Source organism: Hyalella azteca, unplaced genomic scaffold, assembly GCF_000764305.2.
Source record: "Hyalella azteca isolate HAZT.00-mixed unplaced genomic scaffold, Hazt_2.0.2 contig17651, whole genome shotgun sequence".
NCBI lineage: Eukaryota > Metazoa > Arthropoda > Malacostraca > Amphipoda > Hyalellidae > Hyalella > Hyalella azteca.
The window spans coordinates 78937-102800 of NW_025947427.1; the positions used below are offsets into that span (position 1 = coordinate 78937).

Below are 23864 nucleotides of genomic sequence, written 5' to 3' on the forward strand. Positions count from 1 at the left end.
AGCACAACGATGAAAATACAAACTACACACATCGCTTGAACCTCCAACTTCTGCTACCTACAAAATTACGATACAAATAATTGATCCGCCCTGATAGACTATTGAGTTTCACTGTCTTCTTAACTGACGACGTACATCCAGTCCTTCGTGCTAGTGTACACTGCATTCAGAACACAACATAAAGTCGTTCGTACTTGTGTATACTGTCATTTACAAGGGTGAATGCTGTACAACTGTACGGTGTATTCAAAGCAGTGTGTACTGTAGTTTATAACGTTTTATCCTATCCTCCATAACCTGTCTCTTATACACATCTAGATGTGTATAAGAGACAGGTATAACTATGAGTACTAGTACACAAGCCTAGTATTTTAGATGCCATATTCATCATGTATAAACTTGAATATAGTCTTAAAACAGCTCAGGTTCAAACAAATACAACAAAATGCTTTTATTTGATACTAAATGAAAAGAGTTGATAAAATGAAAAATGGTCATTGGTCAATGAAATGATATTTAATAAGAAATTTAAAAGCATATAAAATTCCATGAAAGTTAATCATATCTATAACAAAACCTTTTGGAGTCCGGTTTCATTGCAGGTTTGAAGATTCTAGAATGCATATGAAATCACAACTTCACAAGTTAGTGCATATATGTAATAAAATAAGTGAAATGATATTTTTATATTTCAGTGCATCTAAACGACAGTTGGCACTTGGTAGGTGTCTCACTCAGACTCACTGTCACTAGGCAGACTGGGCTTAACTTGGGAACCATAATATAGGTCAAGTCTCAAGTTTTACTACATTCAGTATGTTGTTAACTTGTAAGGCCTAAAATAATGTAAAAAATTATTAGTAGCCCCAGGAAACAAATGAATGACGCTTAGTTACGAGTATCAGCAATCCCCTTTAGGGCCTTTAGGCGATGGTCTGTGCCAGTCACATGTATCCAGTGGTGGGCACAGTTCCACTAATCTGCTAACTGCTAATTAGTGAAGCTAACTTTTTCCATATCGGATTAGTTTTTCAGCTAACTTTGAAAACCAATAGCAGACCAATAAGCTTAAGCTAAATTAAGTTCCGCTAGGCGCTAACTGGCAGTCCAATAAAAATATATAAAAATCTCTTCAGATAGAAAATTCAGGTGTTAATATGTAATGCTAAGTATCGTTAGCTGTGCGCCACACTGATGGCTGATAACATTAACTGACAGGATTGGAATTTTTATACTTATTTCTGAAATCTTGTGGCTCCAATGTAACAAATTTTTATTACTTTTGGAATATTGCAGCCTAATCGTGCACTTTTGTTAACAATTGGATAGGAGGTAATTCATCTGGCGGAAATCTCGTAGTTCAGGAAATGGCAGGAAACCTCTAGTTGTGGCCGCCAGCCACCACTTCTTGTGTTACTGCTACATATTGTAGTAGCACAAAACAAGCTTGGTTGATGCAGCAGTGTGTAATTCTGCAGTTTGGTTCACTTTGGAGTTTGGACAATAGTCATGTCTCATGTAACATGTTAGATTGTTAGTCTTACATTGTCAGGAACGACAAGGTACGTTATCATAAATGTTATCATCACAGCAACAAAACCCCAAACAATTATCACTTTGAGTTTGAGGAGATGAAAGCAAGCCAGACTCCAGAGTAAAAGCAGTGTGCAAACTCTGCTTTTACCTGTGTGTTTTTATTTCTTCATCTTTGTTATTTATTTAATAGTTAATACTTTCTTATTTGTTTAATGAACTGTATGTTGAATGTCAAGGTCAACTACTGCTTAGGCAGTTAGGTTTAATTTCATTTAATTATTTATGTACAATACATAGGTATTGATCATCATCTGATCTTTGCATGCTACACCTTTTTCAGGCTTTTTGGAAAGCTCCTTGTCAATGCTACAACATTTTAAAAGTTCAGCTCTCTAGGTCTGTTTATCAAAGTTTTAGAGCCCCCCAAAGAATAGAGCCAAAGTTAAATTGATATAAAAGTTAGTGGTTAGCCATAAATTCAGCTAAATTTTATGGCAGTTTATCACTTTAGCATTATAAAAGCTAACTTTTTGTTGGCAGATTTACCCCCAGGGCCCAGTCCCAGATCAACAGTTATCAAAGATAAATTTTTGGTTAGCTAGGTATGCCCACCAGTCAGTCAGTCACCAGTCACCACTGCATGTATCAATCATTACAACATTTGAGCATTATTGTAGTCTCATCCCATGATCCCAGTAAACAAGGTATAAGAAATTGTTCGCACTTTATACTGTTTTACTGCTGCAGAAATTCCTAACGGTCAAATGCACCTACTTTAGATGCGCGGTCACATCTGTAAGCCTCTGTAAGTCTGTATTACACGTACACAAACTTTTATCAAATTCAAAAGCCAGCAGTGGCAATTAATCTATGAACGCGGCTAGCAACCGTGCCTGCCTCAGTGCCACTTGCGTATTGCAAACCCAAACATAGACGTGTTTAAACGTGAACCTTTACGTAGTCAAATCAGCATCTTCAAAACATAACTTACAGTTAAAGGCAGATATTTGTTAATGATGAGAGCAAGTGGAGCTTGATTTTTCTTTTCTGAGAAAATATTTAACCCATCTATGCACTCCGCAGCACAAATTCTGCATACGTTTGCTATTTGAGCTGACATATCACGAATAAAATCATCTCTACAACCAAAAATAAGGCAAAAAACAGCTGTGAGTTTCTGTGTGCCGGATGAACCATTATTCCGCAATTTTTGAACCAAATTTGGCACGAGTTTTTGTTTAAATCTTTGAACTTAATACGCGCAATCTAAAAAATTAAAAATTAATTTGGCTCAATTAGCGAAACAGTTCTTCACTCACAATGCTCTGTGGGAAGAGTTGTCAGATTTTTTAGAGACTCCGCTTTTTAGCGCATTTCTCATTTCTGGAAAAAAATTCACTAATTTGCTCGCCATGTCCGTCTGTCTGTCCGTCTGTCCGTCCGTCCGTGACCTCAAGTTTTCGTCGACGAGAAAATGCGCTCTCTGTCACTCACTGCAGTGAGTACTGCGTTGCATTTTTAACACGTTTTTTCGGGCTGTACGTTCACCATCAAATTTCCAAAATTCGTGTGTTGTGTGCTTTTTGCTTTAATCATAAATCTGCCCGACACACGTTTTTTGGGGCGAGCCACAATTTATTTTCTACTTTTTAGTCCACAAGAAAAACGTGGTTTTTTAAAAAGTTTTTTTAAGTATTTTATTTACAGTTTGCTATGTAAACGCTTATTGTGATCCGCTTAATATCCAAAATTACCAAAACGATTTTGGCCCTATTAGCATGAAAGCTTCTGATTGAAATTACGCATTAGAGTGCAATATTTCCTACAATATAAGTAGATATTTCCCAATTATGAATCTACCTCATGCAACATAAACCACAGGATTATTCACTGCGCGTTTGCGAAAAGTTTTTAAACTTCATCAATACTCATACACAATAAACGCTCAAATGCTCATTTTAAGAACCAGGTAAATTATACATAATCAATATATTTCTAATGCAACTCTCATTACATGCACCAGCAATTTGGTAATTTTTATTGTATCTTAACAACGGAAGCTGCAACGAACGTTGCCGGCATATTGGTTTCAATGGCTTAATATCGTTATTATGACCATTCATATGTAAATCATAATATGATATTGAATGATATCCTTCGCAGGCCTCTTACCTGAGGCCAGAATGCAGTAAAAGTAGACATATAATCAAACATCAACACAATATCCAAGCACTTATTTATATAACAAGTATTATGCGTTTAAGCTTAACGATCGTTACAATTTACTGGAAATACACAACCACAAAGTGATCATTGAAAGTTATCATATTGATCATTGGAAGTTAACGAAGGTATCGTTAAGTTCTATCGACTACATATAATAACTATATATTGAACGTTTACTTAAAAAGAATGAACGCAGCAGTCTCATGTCTCATATTGTGAAGTAAAAGGGAATAAAGTTTTTGAACTTCATGAGTTTGATGCCGGTACTGCGATTGCTTGTGATTGAGGAAAATGCGATAAAATCTTGTAATTTATATGGCGTATAACACTACTAATCAGCGAGTGTGTTTTATTTGTGGCCTTAAAACAAATTATACAAACAATGAAATACTCTTACGATTTTTTATATTTTTTGCTTAGGGTTAATTTTAAAGGGGAAAAATACGAGCAGAATTTCATTTCCTTGTTCCACGTTTTATAAACACACAATACATACGACGTTAATTCATGGTTTATTAAATGGTACTGGCTTATAAACAGGATGCGATTTGACTGAGTAAGGCCGTAGGTAGCTGAAAATTTATATTATTGTTAGATAGCAGGATTAGCTTGTTTAATTAAACAAGGGCGTTTAATGACCAGAGAAGTGATTAATTTAATATTTTTCTTCGCAGGGTCGAATCATTCTTCAGAAGACGTTGGTTGAACGAAATGAAGGTTTAAGGAGTAATTTCAATTTATTAACGACGTTTCGAATGTAACAACATTCATTTTAAAGTTATAGGAAGCATTGTATACAGAAATTTTCGCGGAAATAAGAACATAATACTCGTAAATATGATTCAACGCGAAAATTTTGAACCGTGAATATATCTCCGAAACAATTTCAAGGTTCAGAAAATCCGGTGGTTATGAGACGAGGAGCTGGAGTCCAATCCGTAGAGATGAGGGCTTCAGCTATCGTCGGTCGGATTATGTCGGGCCACCGCAAGATGACGCTGCTGGTGGGTTCCTCCAGCACAGTGGGAGCGACGGTCTCGTTGAGTTTGACGTTGTCAAGAGTGTCACGGAGCCTGTTGTAGCTGTTGAATTTTTTTTAAAGGCCTCCCACACTCACCATTCCAACAAAAAAAAAAGAATTGATTTTATTAATTAAAAACAGGGAATGGTTTCATGTCAATGATCAAGGCCCCGACCTTAACGCCTCTGATGGTGGCCTACACCGACTTCGAGGGTCACTGAGCTGTGACGAGAGCGAGGAGCGGACCCACGTCGAACTTTTCTCTGACTGCTGTTAGGATGCTAGCTGCATTGCCTCTCTGCACGGCCAAACCCAACCTTTGCTCCAACCATAGAGTCTTTCTACGTTCGCCGGACAATTCCGTAATGCGACGGCCAATCTGTGATATTAAAGGACCAGTCGTTTCACCATATGTGCCCGTCGTTTCTAATGCGACTGACTCGAAACGATACCGAGCTGCCAACGCCGCGTATTTACGTCTCTTGCTATTTAAACGCTCCACCATCCTCTCCAAGCCCTCCCGCTTCTCCCGCTTCTCTGTTGAATTCATCGCGGATTTTGAGTTGAAGTTTCTCGAATTTGTAATGCTTTGGGAACTGGTTTGGTTGCGAGCTTGTCTCATGTGGCAGGATAAACCTATGACCAATGTCGCAGTAATGACTGCAATTACTCCAATGTAGACCAGATAATTTTTATATTCAAAACGTCGTTGATAAATTAAAATTACTTCCATAAACCTGCATTTTGATCAACCAACGTCATCTGAAGAACTTTGGGAACCTGAATGTAAATAATTTAATTTATAAATAAATTTTGGCCCAAAACTCATGCAGAATTTTGTGTGCTGGGAGTGCGCTAAGTCTGCTCTGAGCTCTAAGATATGTAAGATGGCTAATTTAGCGCCGCACTCAAAGAAATGAGTGAGGTTTTGTCCAAATATCGATTCACTGTGCTAATGCTGCGGATCATCTCGACTTAAATTGGCTCGTCATAAGGGCGTATCAGTGCTATGTCCGCTATCTGTTGTTCGTACTTTTGGTAAGAAAATGAGTCACGATTAAGACACTGTGATTCACGCCTATTTTCAAGTGCACTTAGAATCAACTCACTGAAGTAGTCGCAGAACTGTTGTTTTTATTCTTATTATTATTATTTTATACCGATCATTAACTGTAGCGGTCACCAGCTGAGGCATATCACATTGAGTCGTTCGAGGAGTGTTATAGGCGGCCACTGAATGGTCAAAGGTTGATAGGCCAATAATTGCCTGCAAAGCTCTGCCAAAAAGATAATCGGTTTGCGCTCTTCAAGTTGTGCCCTAAAAAAGATTAAACTCGCAAACTTTCGTGCGCTCATGTTCCATGCTGAGCGAAAATCACGAATCTCACTATTAATGGCGTTATTACCCGCAGGCTGTATAAGTGCAACTGATCAGAAGTTAGACTGTTACTGGAACTCGGGAAAAAGTTTTCAAAGTGCTTCGCTTCCTCCAATGTTTAGTGGATTGAACCAGCGCTGAACATCAGAGTACTACTGGAACAGAGGACTGCCTGAGGTGCTGGTGCTTTGTGCTCATTACCTTCTTAGAAATGAAATATAATGAGTCAGGAGAGCCGGAAATGACTACCTGACTTAATTGAAGAATCCCCTAGAAACATTCGTGATATTTCGAGGTCGTTAATAAACTTTCAGTCATCGCGCGGCGAGTGCAAACTTAAACTAATTTTTAACTGATGAATTTAACTTCAATTTGCTATATAAATTGTAATATATCGGAAAATTTTGAATTTTTTGGTTAGAAAAGATTCATTATATTATCACTATTCAAATCATGTTAAGTTCTTACCTTAAAAATCTGCCTTCGGCGTAAAAGAAGGGAGGTTGAAAGCTTCTAATGACAGTGGATGTCCATATAGGATCTTCGGTGACACGCCCTAGATATTGTCAGGTCCCGATTTGCACTACTTAGGTCATCCAACTCATTGCCAGACGTGATATTTTGTACCCACGCTCATTATACCTGTTTACCGGGTCTCTTTCAGTGACGGGCCTCTTTCCACTTTTCTGCTTGATAGTAAAATTGGAACATTCAACACCCAGGAAAATTTTAGCTCCACTTCGCTGCGTATTCTACACTAAGTAAATTCTAAATTCTTACCTCATCATGATATGCAATTAAACTTCATTTTTATTTCGTTCCTTATCTCGCCATAAATGCGTCTAGGCATTAAATGGGCCGGCGCATACACTATACAGGGTGTCCCAAAATAAACGATACCCAACTTTGAATGGCTGTAACTCGAAAAGTAATAGAGTTAAAAAAATTTGGAAGATCAGGATTTGTTCCCTATGTTTTTCTCCATCTTTCCACCAAAAATCAGACAGATCGATGTAGCCATAAGCGTTTGATAGAACTTTCAGTGACATGTGCTAAAATCGTGCTTGCGCAAAGTTTTTAGAGTGTCTGATTAGTGAGAACCTGGCCTAGAGTGTCTGATTAGAGTGAGAACCTGGCCTAGAGTGTCTGATTAGTGAGAATCTGGTCTAGAGTCTCTGATTAGTGAGAATCTGGTCTAGAGTGTCTGATTAGTGAGAACCTGGCCTAGAGTGTATGATTAGAGTGAGGACCTGGCCTAGAGTGTCTGATTAGAGTGAGAACCTGGCCTAGAGTGTCTGATTTGTGAGAATCTGGTCTAGAGTGTCTGATTAGTGAGAACCTGGCCTAGAATGTCTGCTTGGAGTGAGAACCTGGCCTAGAGTGCCTGATTAGAGTGAGAACCTGGCCTAGAGTGCCTGATTAGAGTGAGAACCTGGCCTAGAGTGCCTGATTTGAGTGAGTACTTGGCCTAGAGTGTGTGATCAGAGTGAGAACCTGGCCCAGAGTGTGTGCCTAGAGTCTAGAGTGTCTGATTAGTGAGAACCTGGCCTAGAGTGTCTGCTTAGAGTGAGAACCTGGCCTAGAGTGCCTGATTAGAGTGAGAACCTGGCCTAGAGTGCCTGATTAGAGTGAGAACCTAGCCTAGAGTGTCTGATTAGAGTGAGAACCTGGCCCAGAGCGTATGCTAGAGCAACTTGGTGCTAGCACTCACCTGGAAGGCAGGGTTGTCTTGCGGCGAGGCCGGCCTTCTGCTGCTGCGTCTTCAGTCTTCGGCTCTGAGATCGTCTTCACTTTCTGAATGAATTCAATCATATAAAGTCATGATGCCATGTAAAATCAAACATGAAAATACAATAGGAATCAATTTAATGTCAATGATTCAATATAAACAAATTAATATGTTATTTGAAGAGAAGGATATGTTGCCACTTTAATGGTTAAAATAAACGCAGATAGGGTATAAATTTTGATGTCTGAATAACTCTCAAGTTTGAATAATAATATTTAAATTCTTGATAATAGTAAGTGGTAGGTGATGCTACAAGTGGAATGTTGGGCAGATGATAGATGATTTGTAGAGGATTGATAAGGTAACCTCAAACAAGGTCCAGGAGGTGGGGACATAGTGGCCAAGCAGAGAGTTCTTTGGACTCTTCGGTCTCTTCCTCAAGTTTATTTTTGAGTCCTATAAGTACACCAGTAAAATATCATAGATACCAGCATCATATGTAAAAAATTGGCTTAAATCTTGAGTAGATGAGCATTTAAAAAATAAACCAATTCTAAAAAATCTGGGGATTGTCACTATGGTGGGGGGTATTAAGGGCAGAAATGTTTAGTTACATAACATACATGGTTTATATGTCTGATAAATGGTTAAATTAATAGTGTTATGCAAGAAAAAATATGTATGTGTGGAGAGAGCAAAATGTAACAAATAATCAGAGATCCTAGTTAGACTTCTATTAGGATTAGGAAAATTGAAAATATTCAAATTTTTGTTTATTTTGATACCTATTGGTCAAAAAAATTGCACAGGTTATCCAAAATTTGCATCATTATCTTTTTATAGCATGAGAAGTGTTTGAAGAGATAATTATAGGAATTCTTCACTGAAGAGATAATTATAGGAATTCTTCACTATTGGTTACTGTTGCACCCTACTTATCCTATTTACAAATAGAATTTGAGATAGTTTCCATATTGAATTTCAATTTTTCACAATAATTTTCATACCTAATTTACAATCATATGCAATAATTCCATATTGAATTTACCCCACTTACCAAATGTACTGAAATTACTTTCAGCTGAACAAACTATTCATGGTATTGTCTACTTAACATGATACAATGAGTGCATTACTAAGCAGTCAAATATAAGGCTGCTGAGCTTTCATTTGTTATAATAAAGTACAAACTGAATGATTTATAAAAGAGGTAGTAATAAGGTAAAATTCAGTTGAGCTCAAGTCAGAGCAGAAATTAACCTTTTTCCATAATTTATTCGTTATTTAAAAATACCAAATAGAATGAATGAAAATATGGTAGTAAGAAAAGAGCTGAGTTAGGCTCTACTTGAGACTCTAAAAGAAAAAATGCTAAAAACTTCTAAGCACAATTGGCTCACCTGCTGGCCTTTCTTTGGCCTTCCACGACATCGCCGCGTCACCACAGCAGCCGCCCTCAGTGGGTGCTGGGCCTCATACAGCTTCTCTTCCTTACTCCCTGCACAGCCAACATGAAACATCATATGCAGACATGTATATAGCATCATTAACATACATGTTGATATAAATTGCACTCAAATGTGTAAATATTACAAAACATGAACTAGATCACACACAAATGCATAAATCAAACACAAACAAGTAAATCAGACACAAATGATGTAATGACAGACATAAATGAACAATAGCTCAGAAATGTGAGCTAAATGTGTGACATTACACTCAACATTAACCTCACATAAACGTGTAATATTACACTTAACATAAACATTGCATAAAAGTGTAACATTACACTCAACATAAACGTGAAACATCACACTCAAATATGAAACAACAACCATTTCAATTGCTTAGGTTTCATCCCTACAGTCAAGTCTCAAAATGGTATGTGTCTCATTATCATAAAATCCTATGAACTGTAGTGAACTTTTCAAAATGGTTTGTTATATCACTCACCCTTCCCCAGCATCATAAAATTTTAGCATTCCAAAGTTTTGCAAATAGTCAAAATCTATGACAGATAGGGTGGAAGCTAACAAAGAAGTGACAAATTTTACTTATGGTTAAACAACTAAGATCATACCTGATGCAGCATCAACCAATGGATCAGAAAAGCCATTGTCATGAAGATGGAGGTTGGCTAAAGAGTTAGCTTCTCCAGCAGCAGCTGCTATCTTCCCTGCCTGCAACATTAAGTTTAACCAATTGTTCAGTCAAAATTTTTTAAATTTATGCCTTCTTTTTCAGAAGAATTGCTTCTCTATAACATCCTAGATTGATAACCTTAGTTTGATTTTTAGCCCCCATATTACAATCATGTGACTTTTTACACAAAAAACATGAATCAGTTTGTAAAATTTCCTGATCTTGCCAGAGAATCTGAGATAAAATTATTTAACATCTATTCTGTTCAACTGTAGTTATTGTTGAAAATGACTCCTTTGTCTTAATAATATCTAAGTGACAGAACTTCATAATTCTGAGCTAAAACATTGCAAAATGGAGGCATATATTCAAGAGAAGTGGCAGTAACTGCTGTAGCAATGTCCACATGGCTTTAGTTTCCATAAGTATGATCAAGCCTTTTACTCCCTGCTCAGCCAACATGAAACATCATACACAGACATGTATATAACATCATTAACATCACAGCAGCCGCCCTCAGCGGGTGCTGTGCCTTGTACAGCTTCTCTTTACTCCATGCACAGCCAACATGAATCATCATACATGGACATGTAGGTAAATAACATCATTAACATACATGTTGATGTAAATTGCACTCAAATGTGTAAATATCATAAAACATGAACTATTTTACACACATGTACCTATATATCAAACACAAACATGTTAATCAGACACAAATGATGTAATGACAGACAAACATGAACCATAGCTCAGAAATGTGAAATAAATGAGTAACATTACACTCAACATAAACTTCACATAAATTTGTAACATTACACTCAACATAAACCTCACATAAAAGTGTAACATTACACTCAACATCAACATGAAACATTACACTCAAATATGAAACAACAAACAATTCAATTGCTTAGGTTTCATCCCTACAGTCAAGTCTCAAAATGGTAGGTGTCTCAATATCATAAAATCCTATGAACTGTAGTGAACTTTTCCAAATAGTTTGCTAGTATATCAATCACCCTTCCTCAGCATCATACAATTTTAGCATTGCAAAGTTTTGCAAATAGTCAAAATCTATGACAGATAGGGTGGAAGCTAACAAAGAAGAGACAAATTTTACTTATGGTTAAACAACTAAGATCATACCTGATGCAGCATCATCCAATGGATCAAAAAAGCCATTGTCATGAAGATGGAGGTTGGCTAAAGAGTTAGCTTCTCCAGCAGCAGCTGCTATCTTCCCTGCCTGCAACATTAAGTTTACCCAATTGTTCAATCAAAATTTTTGAATTCATGCCTTCTTTTTTTCCAAAGAAATAATGCTCTATAGTCTATAACATCCAAGATCAAAGGTGTAGGAACCAATAATAGAAATACCAGAGTAGAACACAGGAAACATTTTAGCATCTTGGTTTCATTTTTAGCCCCTATCTTACAATCAAATGTGCCTTTTTCATAAAAAACATGAATCAGGTTCTAACATTTTCTGATTTTGCCTGAGATAAAATTATTTGAAATCTATTCTGATCAACTGTAGTTATACCTCCCAATGAATCCCCTATTCAACCATTAAGTGTTAACCACAACCAGCAGGTCTAGTACTGTGACATCAGTTATAAACTGTTTTACATATTTATCAATGAGTATTTATTCCAGATCTGTACCCAACTAGGACCACTGACCTCCATGAGAGATCTGATTTGCTGCTGGCCATCCACCCGACGGTCAAGGAGGACCACTGTGCTTGCCAAGCCATCATGACACAGACCACAGATTGTTTCTGGATGGACACCATCTTGAACTACCTACCTGTAATAGAATTAAAATCTTCAGTTTAGTTCTAAATCCAAATGCATCCTGAAAAATTTAATTTTATACCATAAATTAAGCAAATTAAGCAATCAACACCAATCTGCTAACATTTAGTGCAGAAACTGATGAGCAAATCTTGAATATTTAAACTAAAAGTGAAGTAGGAATGATGACGTGCAAACTGAGCAAAATCTATGAGGCCATCCATGCTTATGGACTAGAGGCATACTAGACATTTTTTTTCTAATACTGTGCACATGCATTAGCTCTTATAAGTATAACTATGAGTACTAGTACACAAGCCTAGTACTGTAAAATGGGATTACTGTGACCGGCGGGGTAACTTTGACCACCTTTCGTTTTTTTAACAAAAACCCCCAAAACTCAAAAACGATTTGACATAGAAAAATTTTGTCAATGGCCATGAAAGGCCTAATACTGAGGCTACATAACACAATAGAAAGATTTCAAAAGTTTGCATATCTAATAGGTTAAAAAAATTAGAGACCTAAATTAGCTTAATTGAGTAAAGTATATTTATATAGTATATACAGCAATCCCTTGATTAGCATGGTTTTGAATACCGCGGAACAAAATTTGCGACCTACCCTTAATCTACGCGGTGCCAGTTTTGATTAGCGCGACTTTTTTTTCACAACGCATCATTTTCCCGCCACTCAAGGCAAATGAATGTGTGCACGAGTGGTGTGCACGAGTGGTGTGCACGAGTGAGCACGCATGTGCACGAGTGTGCACGAGTGTGCACGAGTGTGCACAAGTGGTGTGCACGCGTGTGCACGAGTGTGCAAGAGTGTGCACGAGTGTGCACGAGTGTGCACAAGTATGCACGAGTGTGCACGAGTGTGCACGAGTGTGCACGAGTGTGCACGAGTGTTAACTGAGCATCCACGAGAGCAGGTTGTGTGGTGCCTAAGAGCTCTTCGATTGCTTGTTGTTTGCTCTGTAGCCTCGCACGTGCGTTGCTCCCATTCTCTCGTCTCGTTTTTGCTGACGCGGCGATTTTATTATTGACACGTCTTTCTACTGAGTGTGCTCGTTACTCTTTTGCAGCGTGCCACTTGCTTGACTTGTTGCACGTTGTATCCGATCTAGCATAAGCGTAATTTTGATTGTAGCCACAGCAGCCGTTCCGTCTTGGTCTTCGCCTAACCTTATGGAAACGGCCGAGGGATGGAGGGGAGAGGACGCGGGTGCCTGAGTTGCTCGACTGTTAACAACAGGAAGAGGACAGTTAGTTGTTCTTCGTGTGAGGGATGTTACCATCTCTCATGCNTGTTAATATTTTGAATGGCCGTCTAGCTTAAACTAGTCCTATAGCGAGCATCGCGATGTCCGGACAATTGATGGGCGCTGCAAAGAAACCATATTTATACTTACTTACTTTTGATATATAATATATTCTTATGATATATATTATATATCAAATATACTTACTTTTGATAGCATGACCGTTTTGTTACGTAAGTCTTGAGGGTCAGTTTATCACTGTATCATTATTATTCACATTGGTCACATTATTTTTGAAATCACATTCTATATCAGAACTTTAGCAGACATCGTGTGACTTGCTTTGTATATCTGCAGAGGCATTAAATTGTTCTCAGTTGTGAGGTAAACAAATTACTTCTCGATGACTTTTTTCCATGTATTAAGGGGATCGGCTACCCTAAAATTTCCAATTTTGGCGTTTTTCGGTTTTTGTGCTCGTCTGAAAGATGGAATTCAGCTCTTTCCAATGGTACCATTGCCATCGCTGTACGCCAATAGAGTGTGCACGAGTGTGCACGAACGTGCATGAGTGTGCACGATTGTGCACGAGTGTGCACAAGTGTGCACGAGTGTGCACAAGTGGTGGGCATGAGTGTGCACGCGTGTGCACGAGTGTGCACGCGTGTGCACGAGTGTGCACGAGTAGTGTGCACGAGTGGTGTGCACGAGGGTGCACGATTGTGCAAGAGTGTGCACGAGTGTGCACGAGTGTGCACGCGTGTGCACGAGTGTGCATGAGTGTGCACGAGTGTGCACGAGTGGGCACAAGTGTGCACGAGTGTGCACGTGTGGTGTGCACGAGTGTGCACGAGTGTGCACGAGTTGTCTCTTATACACATCTAGATGTGTATAAGAGACAGGGGCTCNACTTTTGAACACTTTTGAACACTTTTGAACACTTTTGAACACTTTTGAACACTTTTGAACACTTTTGAACACTTTTGAACTCTTTTGAACACTTTTTAACACTTTTGAACACTTTAACACTTTTGAACAGTGTGCACGAGTGTGCACGAGTGTGCACGAGTGGTGTGCACGAGTGTGCACGAGTGTGCACGAGTGTGTACGAGTGTGCACCAGTGTGCACGAGTGTGCACGAGTGTGCACGAGTGTGCACGAGTGTGCACGAGTGGTGTGCACGAGTGTGCACGAGTGTGCACGAGTGTGCACGAGTGTGCACGAGTGTGCACGAGTGTGCACGAGTGTGCACGAGTTTGAACGAATGTGCACGAGTGTGCACGAGTGGTGTGCACGAGTGTGCACGAGTGTGCAAGGGTTTGTTTACGTTTACGATCGAAATGACGTCACTAGAAAGACGCACTACAAGGCGGAACTTTTCGTGGGTTAACCTTTTATAGTTCAACCATGACTGGCAACAGTGTGAAATAAAATCTTCAGCAACCTTATTTAATTTATTGTTTCACTTTAAATGCTTTACCAACACATTTTTTAGCATAATTGTAAAAGTTTACTCTACTAGTACTCTTGGTCGGATTGTTTACATTACATCGTGACGCGTTAGGGACGCTTGACCGGGCTCCATTGTACTGTCTTCTCTTTCTTGCAAGTAGATAAATACATACATTATGATACATACATAGATAGTGTAGATACATACATAGTTCATTGAAGACCAGAGAATTCTTTTTTGGCAATTTTCTTATTAGTGTTTTCAATAGATCGAACAATATTTTTCGTTTGCACTTTTAACTTGATAATGAATGATTAATACATTTGAAACGTTGTTAAAGAAATAAAAATGTCCATCGGTACCTATGCTGATTTTCGATTTACCAGTGCAAACGAAAAATATTGTTCGATTTATTGAAAAATCTAATAAGAAAATTGCTAATAAAACAAATTCTCTGGTCTTCAATGAAACCTGCTTAAAGGAACAAATTTTGCCAGCCTATACTAATAGATACATATATAGATAGATACAGACATACATACATTACATAAATGACCAGTGATGTATGTATGTACATACAGACATACGCGGGAGACGTTACATAGCACTGCATGACCTATGCTTGTTTCCCGCCCTTTTGTGATCAAGCCAGTCACACGTGGCAGTCGTACCACACCCGCCGATGGTAAGCATACCACAGTCGTNGTGCGCTGTTGATGATGAATACTACTGATTATAACAACATATGCGTTAAGCTCTAAACTATAATAAAGTTTCGCCACACATATTCTATCAGAACCTAGGGCTTCTCAGCCTTCAAAATTTATAACACCGATAATTTTCAATATTTCACTTCGGTGCGAAACCATCGCGTTTCGACACCTGTCCATGGATACTGATGACGTAGAAAAATTTGATGGCTAACTAGCAAAGTTTTGCGATAATGTTACATTCAGATTTGTCCTGCTTTGAATTGAACACATTTCAGTATCAATGTAAAAAATTTGGCCGTGATCTTTCGTTGTAACTTCTCATGTTGAATTCATGCAACGAAATCTAATGTTGACTTCCTGTACTTCCTATATTTTAATTTGCAGTACATAATCCGAAGTTCGTTCACATTCATAATAAGAATTTCATAATGTCACACATCAAGCCACTTGTGCACATTATTATCAAGCCATTATTAAAATTAATGTAGGTTGCGTCCATGAAACACCTATATTCAGGACATTTCATCTCGCTTCGAATCACCGACATGTGGAACAGCCTCCCCGATTACATCATTGGCGCTCCGAGTATGAACGAGTTCAATAACAGACTAGATAAAGTTATGGTAAAATATATGTTCAGACTTGAAATGCCTAGCACCATATCGAACCCAGTGGAATTGTAGTAGCTATTTAAACTATTATCAGTTTGGAAAATATCCGGTCAAATGACACGATTTTAGATCTTCTGTGAACAAGTCACAAAAAGTACATGAATCGGAGACAGGCCACATCAGGCCTACTCATCAGCGCCGACATCACTATGTTATGTTATGTTGTGTATGAAGAATGCTTTGCGAAATAAATTCTAGACTGGAGACTTTTGAAATTAATAAATAATTAGGTTATATTCTATCTATTTATTAATTGACGAAAGGAACCTCACTAGACACAATTATTAGATTGTCAGTTCAATCTAATAGAAGACGTGTCACATTGCCAAATTTCGTCTTTTGTATTCTTTCATTTTCAAGAATTTGAAAGCTAAAAAAATACCAAAAATTGTATTTTTGGTATTTACGTGTGCACGAGTGAGAGATCGTCTCGGAGACCAGCGCCATTATCAGTTCAATAATACATAGAACGTAAGTAAAATCAGAACAAAATATCGAAAGATACGCGAGAAATATTGAAACTTAATATCATTAGGTTTTAATATTAATTCAATTATTAATATTAAAATACTAATTTTTGAATTAGTAACAGAAATCTAGAATTGGTTAAAATTCAGTTAGTTTCTCTTATGTTAATATTTTTTTAGACATCAACGCTCGATAGACCTACGTCTGCTGCTGATATTTTGGCTGACTGTTCATAATACAATTACTTTTGCTAGACACATATCAATAGTATACCGATTCCACCAGACTTAGCGGCTTTTAGTCGTCAAAATAACGATATTCATATAAATTATTTTCTGAGCAACTTTTGACGGCGCGTTGATTCCTGTCCATGGATACTGATGACGTAGAAAAATTTGACGGCTAACTAATGAAGTTTTGCGATGATGTTATTGGGGACTATTTAATAAATAAGCATTCTAACCCCAAACACTTGGCCAATGATCGCAAATAAAAAAGGATGAATAAAAACTGATAAATAAAGAACTATAATAATTAATGAAAGATAAATACAAGAAAACAAATATCAAAAACTATAAACCGTGTATCTTTCTAGCCCTTGCCTTTAAACTCGTAAGAACCCTAGGTTCGGAGCCCCGCTCTGTGGTGGATCACACAACAATGACAAGATACAAGGCGGGTCTACAAGAGGTCATGTAATAGTTAACTCAAAAACAAAATGACAAAACACGTAACCTAACCATCTATGAAATTACTATATTTAAAGGTGGTCCCTAACAATGTGACGTCTGGAATTATCCTGCTCTGAATTAAACACATTTCAACATCAACGTAAAAAATTGGCCTTAAACTTTCATTGTAACTTCTTATGCTTAATTCTTGAAGTAAAATCTAATGTTGGCTTCCTTTACTTCGAATATTTCAATTTTCTTAAATAATTCAAAGTTCGTACGTCCTCATACATAAAGCCACTTGTGCACTCGTGTGCCAGCATCGCTTACATTCCCATTTTTAATTGAAATTCTACCGCAATCAGCACAAGTGATCCTTAAAGCAACTAGGTTCCTTTGAAAATAATGTAAGTAAAGTCCATAAAAAATCTATATTCAGGATACTATTCTGAATATGTGAAGGAAAGATAATGAAGAAAAGAAGAAGGAAGGAAAAGGAAGAAAAGAAAAAGGAAGGAAAGGTAAGAGAACAAGAAGGAAAATTAAGAAAGAAAAAAATATAACTTAGTACTCACTGCAGTGAGTGACAGAGAGCCCATTTTCTCGTCGACGAAAACGCGAAGTCAGACGGACGGACAGACGGACGGACCCAGTGAGCACAATAGCGCCTTTTTTCCATAAATGAGATAATGCGCTAAAAAGATGTAAAGAAAATTAATACAAAAAAGAAAGAAAAGAAGAAAGGAAGAAAAGAAGATGGAAAATGAAGGAAGAAAAGAAGAAGGAAATGAAGGAAGAAAAAAATATATATTTGAATCAAATGCACGCCACCAAACCGTGGCAATCGAAACCAAACTATGCTCAAGCATTAACTTCACACCACTAAAGCTTGACAGTCAATACCAAATTATGTTCTAACAGTATCGCCTTCCATCTCAATGTAATGAGATATTACAGATTTCCTGCGTGAAACACTTCGACGAAAGTCTCCGAATGGCTGACCTCACGAAGCTTCCAAGTCTTTGTTATCGATGTCTGTGTGTCGACCTCATCGGAGTATCCACGTATAATCATGGCTTATACAAGATACCCGAAGACATGGTTGAACCAATATAAAGTTGACCCACGTGCAGCTGCGCCTTGCGGATGTCATTTGTTGTGACGTCACTTTGGCTCTTGTGACGTCAAACTGATTTTTAACTATGGTTTTGATTAAGACATGACTAGTTGCATGCAGTAAACAATTTTTCGGGGGCCATTTTGATGAGGTAATTTTTTTTAAATGCTTCCAAAGATGACATAAGAACAATGTGTTGATCTACACTATTTACATTTTGTGCCCACAGTGACGTAACTCTGGAGAAGCGCAGAACGGCGAAAAATCGTCATCGCCGTAGGCCAACCTTATATTAGTTCAACCATGTCCGAAGGATTCCCAGAATATAAAGTAAGAATCAGCATCAATGCGACAATACTTCTCGCCTCGAGTCGCCGACATGTGGAAAAGACCCACAGCTCGTATTGTTCACAATCCGGGTATGAAAGCGTACAAGAATAGACTAGATGAAGTTATGTATCCGTATATATATTCTCCTATAGAACAAGTCACGACGAAAAGTACAAGCATCAGCGACAGCCAAAACCAGGCCTAGATTCAACGCCGATACTACTCCTGAGGACCAAGAATTTAAAAGCAAAGAAAATTCAGCCTAAGTTCATAGTATCTTTATATAAACGTTTCAGAGTCCAGTTCCATCATCAGTTCAAAGATTCTTAAATGAGATAAAATCAAAAGTTGGTACAATTTAAAATCAAGGGACTGCAATTACAACCTAAATTCCTAAAAATGTACAAGGATTCCAAAATACGCAGATCTAAAGTAGCGGAAGTGGAAGCTAACACCTTATAATCTCGCTGACAGATACAGGAACAGCACACTGATCAGCGTGAGTGCGCACAGCCGTAAGGAGGGGTGATAGCGACAGTAACTACCCCCAAGAATTGCTAATAAGTATTGTGACTGCCCAAAGCAAGAAATAGGAACGTTGTTTATTGTTCTCTCCATACTTCCGCCCTGCGTCCGAAGCTATGTTTAGAGAATTAAAAGTCTTGTTCATGAAATACTTCTGCTGGCAAATAATTTCAAAATGGGCTCTTTCTTCAGCTACAAAGACATGATCCCTGTTCATATGCGTTTGTCCTTAGTTTATCAATATTGTTCTGCACTATGTGCATCTGCGTACGTCGGGATGACGTCGCGCAATCTTTATTCTAGGATCGCAGAGCATTAGGGTAGGAGTTTCATCATTCGGCTGTGCACATGCACGCCGAGCAGTGTAATGTTCCGGTATTTGAGTGACTTTGAGGAGTTAGCTTCACCTTCCGGTACTTCATATCTGCGTATTTTAGAATCACTGTACATTTTTAAACAGAGCCCCACTTTGAATACAGCTTTTAGCTCATGTCCACTCGAGGTTGCGAATAGAAAAGTTTTGCAGTTTTTTCTCGTTTTGTCTTTAATTTGTAAATTTAGATTTTAATTTCAATTATTTAAATTTCAATTGTACTAACTTGTGATTTTATCTGCATATTAGATTCATCGAACTGACGATGTAGCTGAACTACAAAACGGTTCAAAACAAGGCGCAACCCAAGAAACAGGTAGCTGTTCATCCCAGAAAACCCTCTCTGTTTATACGAGCGATTTAAAAACACCCAGACAAAGCTTTTTAATTTTTTGTGTCTGAAGATTCATAATATACCAGATTATATATGATATACTTTTTGTATAGGTCACTCATCCCTCCAAGGCTTCCTTAGTGGTCACAAATTAAGGCCATCCGTTTAAATGTTGTGCCTCTGCATTACATGAATTCTCGGAGCAGCTGCAAGGGCCACACACTCTCTACAAACTCGTTGTATGTTACTTATCGTCCCTCCGAGCTTAGTCGCTCCACTACCTGGTCCCTGCCAGGTTACCAAATTCAAGGTTCACTCATTACTAGAGGACTTGACATCACTCCCTGAGTTTATCACAAAAATTCTGGGGTTTGGGGACCAAGAGTTTGACATTCTTTGAAACCCACATTGTCGGGGAACAGAGAGCTCTCCTAGGAGTGCAAGAACCGAGAGGCCATATAGATGGGGAGGTGACTGAGTTAGATAAATTCCTTTTAGGTTTGATTATAGATATGTATAAGTATATTTCTTCCAGTTATTGAGCTCTTTCCTTTAGTTGGATTTAATAAAATTCTTAAAAAATCCTTTCAGGCACTGAATATTTATCTGTTAGGCCTAACTTATTTAAATCAAATCGATGCCGCGAGTTTTCATCACGCCTGTTCCTTCTAACACGCATTAGCCCAGCAGAGCACACCATTAAGGGAGCCACAACCCGATAACTGCCTATGACTATAGTCCGAATATCTATTTGCTCTTGAACTATACAGGTTCCTAGAAGGACGATATGGAGAGTTGAGGAAGGCTTTCTATTTAAAGCAAACAAAATATAAACAGCCATTTCTTTCTGAAAAAGGCTTTACACCCATTGTGACCTCTATACTCACTCGCAAATTCCTCGGACTGTTTCTTCCACGCATACGTATCCCAACCGGGGTAACTTATTTAAAATTTTAACAGAGCCTTCGATTTTATGGAGTTAATCTTACTTTGAAGCTCAAGGCATCTCTCAATTAAATTTAATAAATCACAGAATCTTCAAAAAATGAGGAGAAAGACAAACACCAACTGGTTTAAAAAAAGATCCCTGAACCTTTTGAAGGGAGTCAGAACACAGCCTAAACAAACCAACAATCCTCCATTTAGATATATTAAGAATCTGTCCAACNCGCTCAGTTCCATAGTGAATTTAATTGACTTATGGAGCGAATTCAAATCCTCGACCAGTGAGTGAATCTCCGGTTTGTTTGCTTCGCTTACGATCAGAATATCGTCGCGGTATCTTTTGTACAAAATTAAACCTGGTATTCTTTCGACAAAAGTTTTTTCCAAAGAGTACATAAAAATATCAGCGACTTCTGGGGAGCATTTCGACCCCTGGGCTACTCCGATGACTTCCTTATAATAGTTACCATTGAACTCAAGGAAATTGTTTTCCAAGACAAGCCTGAGGATATCTCTAAAGTCCACGGTGTTAATCTTATTAATTTCGTATGGGACAGAACTAGCTCTGTCTCTTATACACATCTAGATGTGTATAAGAGACAGGTGTTGGTTTAAAGTTCGTGTGGGGAGATAGGTCAATTGACTACAGCTGCTTAGGTGCCAGGATGACAATATCTATAGCATTTAGATAGTTGATATTGGTTCCAGGGCTGATTTGAGCGTTAATTTGCTGGTCTACGGCTGCGCACCCGGTTGCATGGTTGAATTGGCTCTGAAAGGATTTTAAGAAATTTATTGAATCCAACTAAAGAAAAGAGCTCTATAAATGGAACAAATAATTTATGCATATCTACAATCAAAACCTAAAAGAAGTTTATCTAACTTGGTTACCCCCCCATCTATATGGCCTCTCAGATCGTGCGCTCCTAGGAGAGCTTTCTGTTCCCCGACAGTGTGGCTTTCAAAGGAAGTTAAGCTTTTGGTCCTCAAACCCCAGATTATTTGTGATAAACTCAGGGAGTGATGTCAAGTCCTCTAGTAATGAGTAAACCTCGAATTTTGTAAGCTGGCAGGGACCGGGTATTGGAGCTAGCGAGTTCGGAGGAACGACGAGTAACATACGGCGAGTGTGTAAAGAGTGAGTGGCCTTTGCAGCTGCTCCGAGAGTTCATGTAATGCAAAGGCACAACGTTTAAACGGATCGCCTTAAAAAACTTTTTTGGCCACTAAGGAAGCCTTGGAGGGTTGAGTGACTTATACAAAAAGTATATCATATATAATTTAATGAATCTTCAATCACAAAAATTAATAAGTTTTTTGTCTGGGTGTTTTTGAATCGCTCGTACAAACAAAGAGAGTTTTCTGGGATGAACGGCTGCCTGTTTCTTGGGTTGCGCCTTTTTTGAACTTGTTTTGATTTGGCTCTTTTGAGCTAGCGATTTGGGTGGGAGGACAACCCGCCCATCTACGCATTGGCCCCCCACTGGAAGGAGTGATCAGAAGTCTTAATAGAGGTCTAAAAATATAAATATAAATGTAACATATAAAGAAAAAATGAAAGACCCTTGATGGATGATCCAGGTATTGCCTAGTATAGTCCGCTCGTTTGGTCGATGGCGTCTATTGTCCTCGGTAAAACCGAAATTACGATTTGAGGGCGACGTTGGCCGGCGAGTTGGGCTNCCTGCGAGTTGGGCTGAAAATCCTTAATAAACTCTTCTTAAAATAAACTTGAGCGTGGAATCGATTATATAACCCCGGGGGACGATTGCAGCACCGAGTTACAGAGGAAGCAGCTGCCCAATTGGAGGCCCAATCCTAACGAGTGCTCGAGACGCTGAGAGCTGATTGGTTGGAGGTTTTGAGACTCAAGGTGCTCATTAGAGTACAAATTGAGGATCCTTTTCCCCGCTAATCTTAGTAAGTGTTCTCTCTACTACCGGCCTCAGAGCAGCAGCCTAATGAACCTGGAGATGGATTCGGACGACCTATTTGGACTGCTTAATGAAAAAATCAACGCCCTGGGATCGGATGAAATCCCGTCATCGCAGCCTGTCACACATAAAGTGACCTACAATAACAAGGACTTAGCGAACCAAGTGAGCGCAATTGCCCACGAAATACAACCTCAGTATCGCTTGATGTCCACCTATACGAAATGGTCCCATAATACGAAAACGGCCTTGTCCGAGAGGCGACCCATTCCGCAGCTTGCCATACGTAAGTAAGGAACCTCCTCTCTTACCCACGAGGTTTTCTCCGTACTCACAAACGTTTGTGAACGAGTGGCAGAAAGCCATTCGGAACACAGAAATGAAATTGACACAACTTTGGAATGAGGAGATGGATCTTCAACTGAACAGCGCAAGGGTGGAGTGGCGCAAACTCAAGGATGAAGCTGTTAGAAAATTGAATGGCAGCGAAGAGGCATTGAAATTGTTGGATAAAAAATTGAAGCAGTCTAATCTATCCTATCCGAAGGCCTATCACCAAAATAAAAGGCGGCGAAGCGACTAGAACAAAAAACACAAAAACAATTTCTTTAAAAAAAAGCTAAAAGCTTCGGCTCCAATCCTGGAGCCACAATAACCTTAAGAAATATGTTCATGTTTTCATACTTAGCTAGTCTCTCGTCCAGCCGCCGGGTTTTGACTCGTTGTTTTGCATGAGTGTGTGGAGGGAGTTTTGACGACCGGCTGGAATGGAATGGTGGGAGGGCGGTGTGGAGGTTCCTACATAAGCTTTAGAGCGCGGAACCGACACAGCGAGCCTCAGTGCAGATAGGACAGATCTCGCTGACAGACCTACCCGCACTAGCCCAGCAGAGCATACCATCAAGGGCCCCATACCGATAACTGCCTATGACTATAGCCCGAAGATCTAATTGCTCCTGAACTATACAGGTTTATAAGAAGGACGATATGCGGAGTTGAGGAAGGCTTTCTATTTAAAGAAAACAAAATATAAACAGCCATTTCTTTCTGAAAAAGGCTTTACACCCAATTTGACCTCTATACTCACTCGCAAATTCCTCGGACTGGTTCTTTCACGCATACTTATCCCAACCGTGGTAGTTTATTTAAAATTTTAACAGAGCCATTCGATTTTATTTGAGTTAATCTTACTTTGAAGCTCAAGGCATCTTTCAATTAAGTTTAATAAATCA

The 23864-nt window shown here is 38.6% G+C and overlaps 1 protein-coding gene across 1 annotated transcript in view; it reads right to left on the reverse strand.

The window, feature by feature from the left end:
• LOC108681836 overlaps window positions 1-11838 on the reverse strand; it is a gene marked incomplete in the record, with an annotated part of 21535 nt that extends 9697 nt beyond the window's left edge. Inside the window, 4 exon segments of the mRNA XM_018170913.2 lie at window positions 7873-7955; window positions 9291-9388; window positions 11185-11284; window positions 11721-11838. Of these exon segments, the coding sequence (XP_018026402.1) occupies window positions 7873-7955; window positions 9291-9388; window positions 11185-11284; window positions 11721-11726 (287 nt within the window).
• Window positions 11839-23864: the final 12026 nt, after the last annotated feature.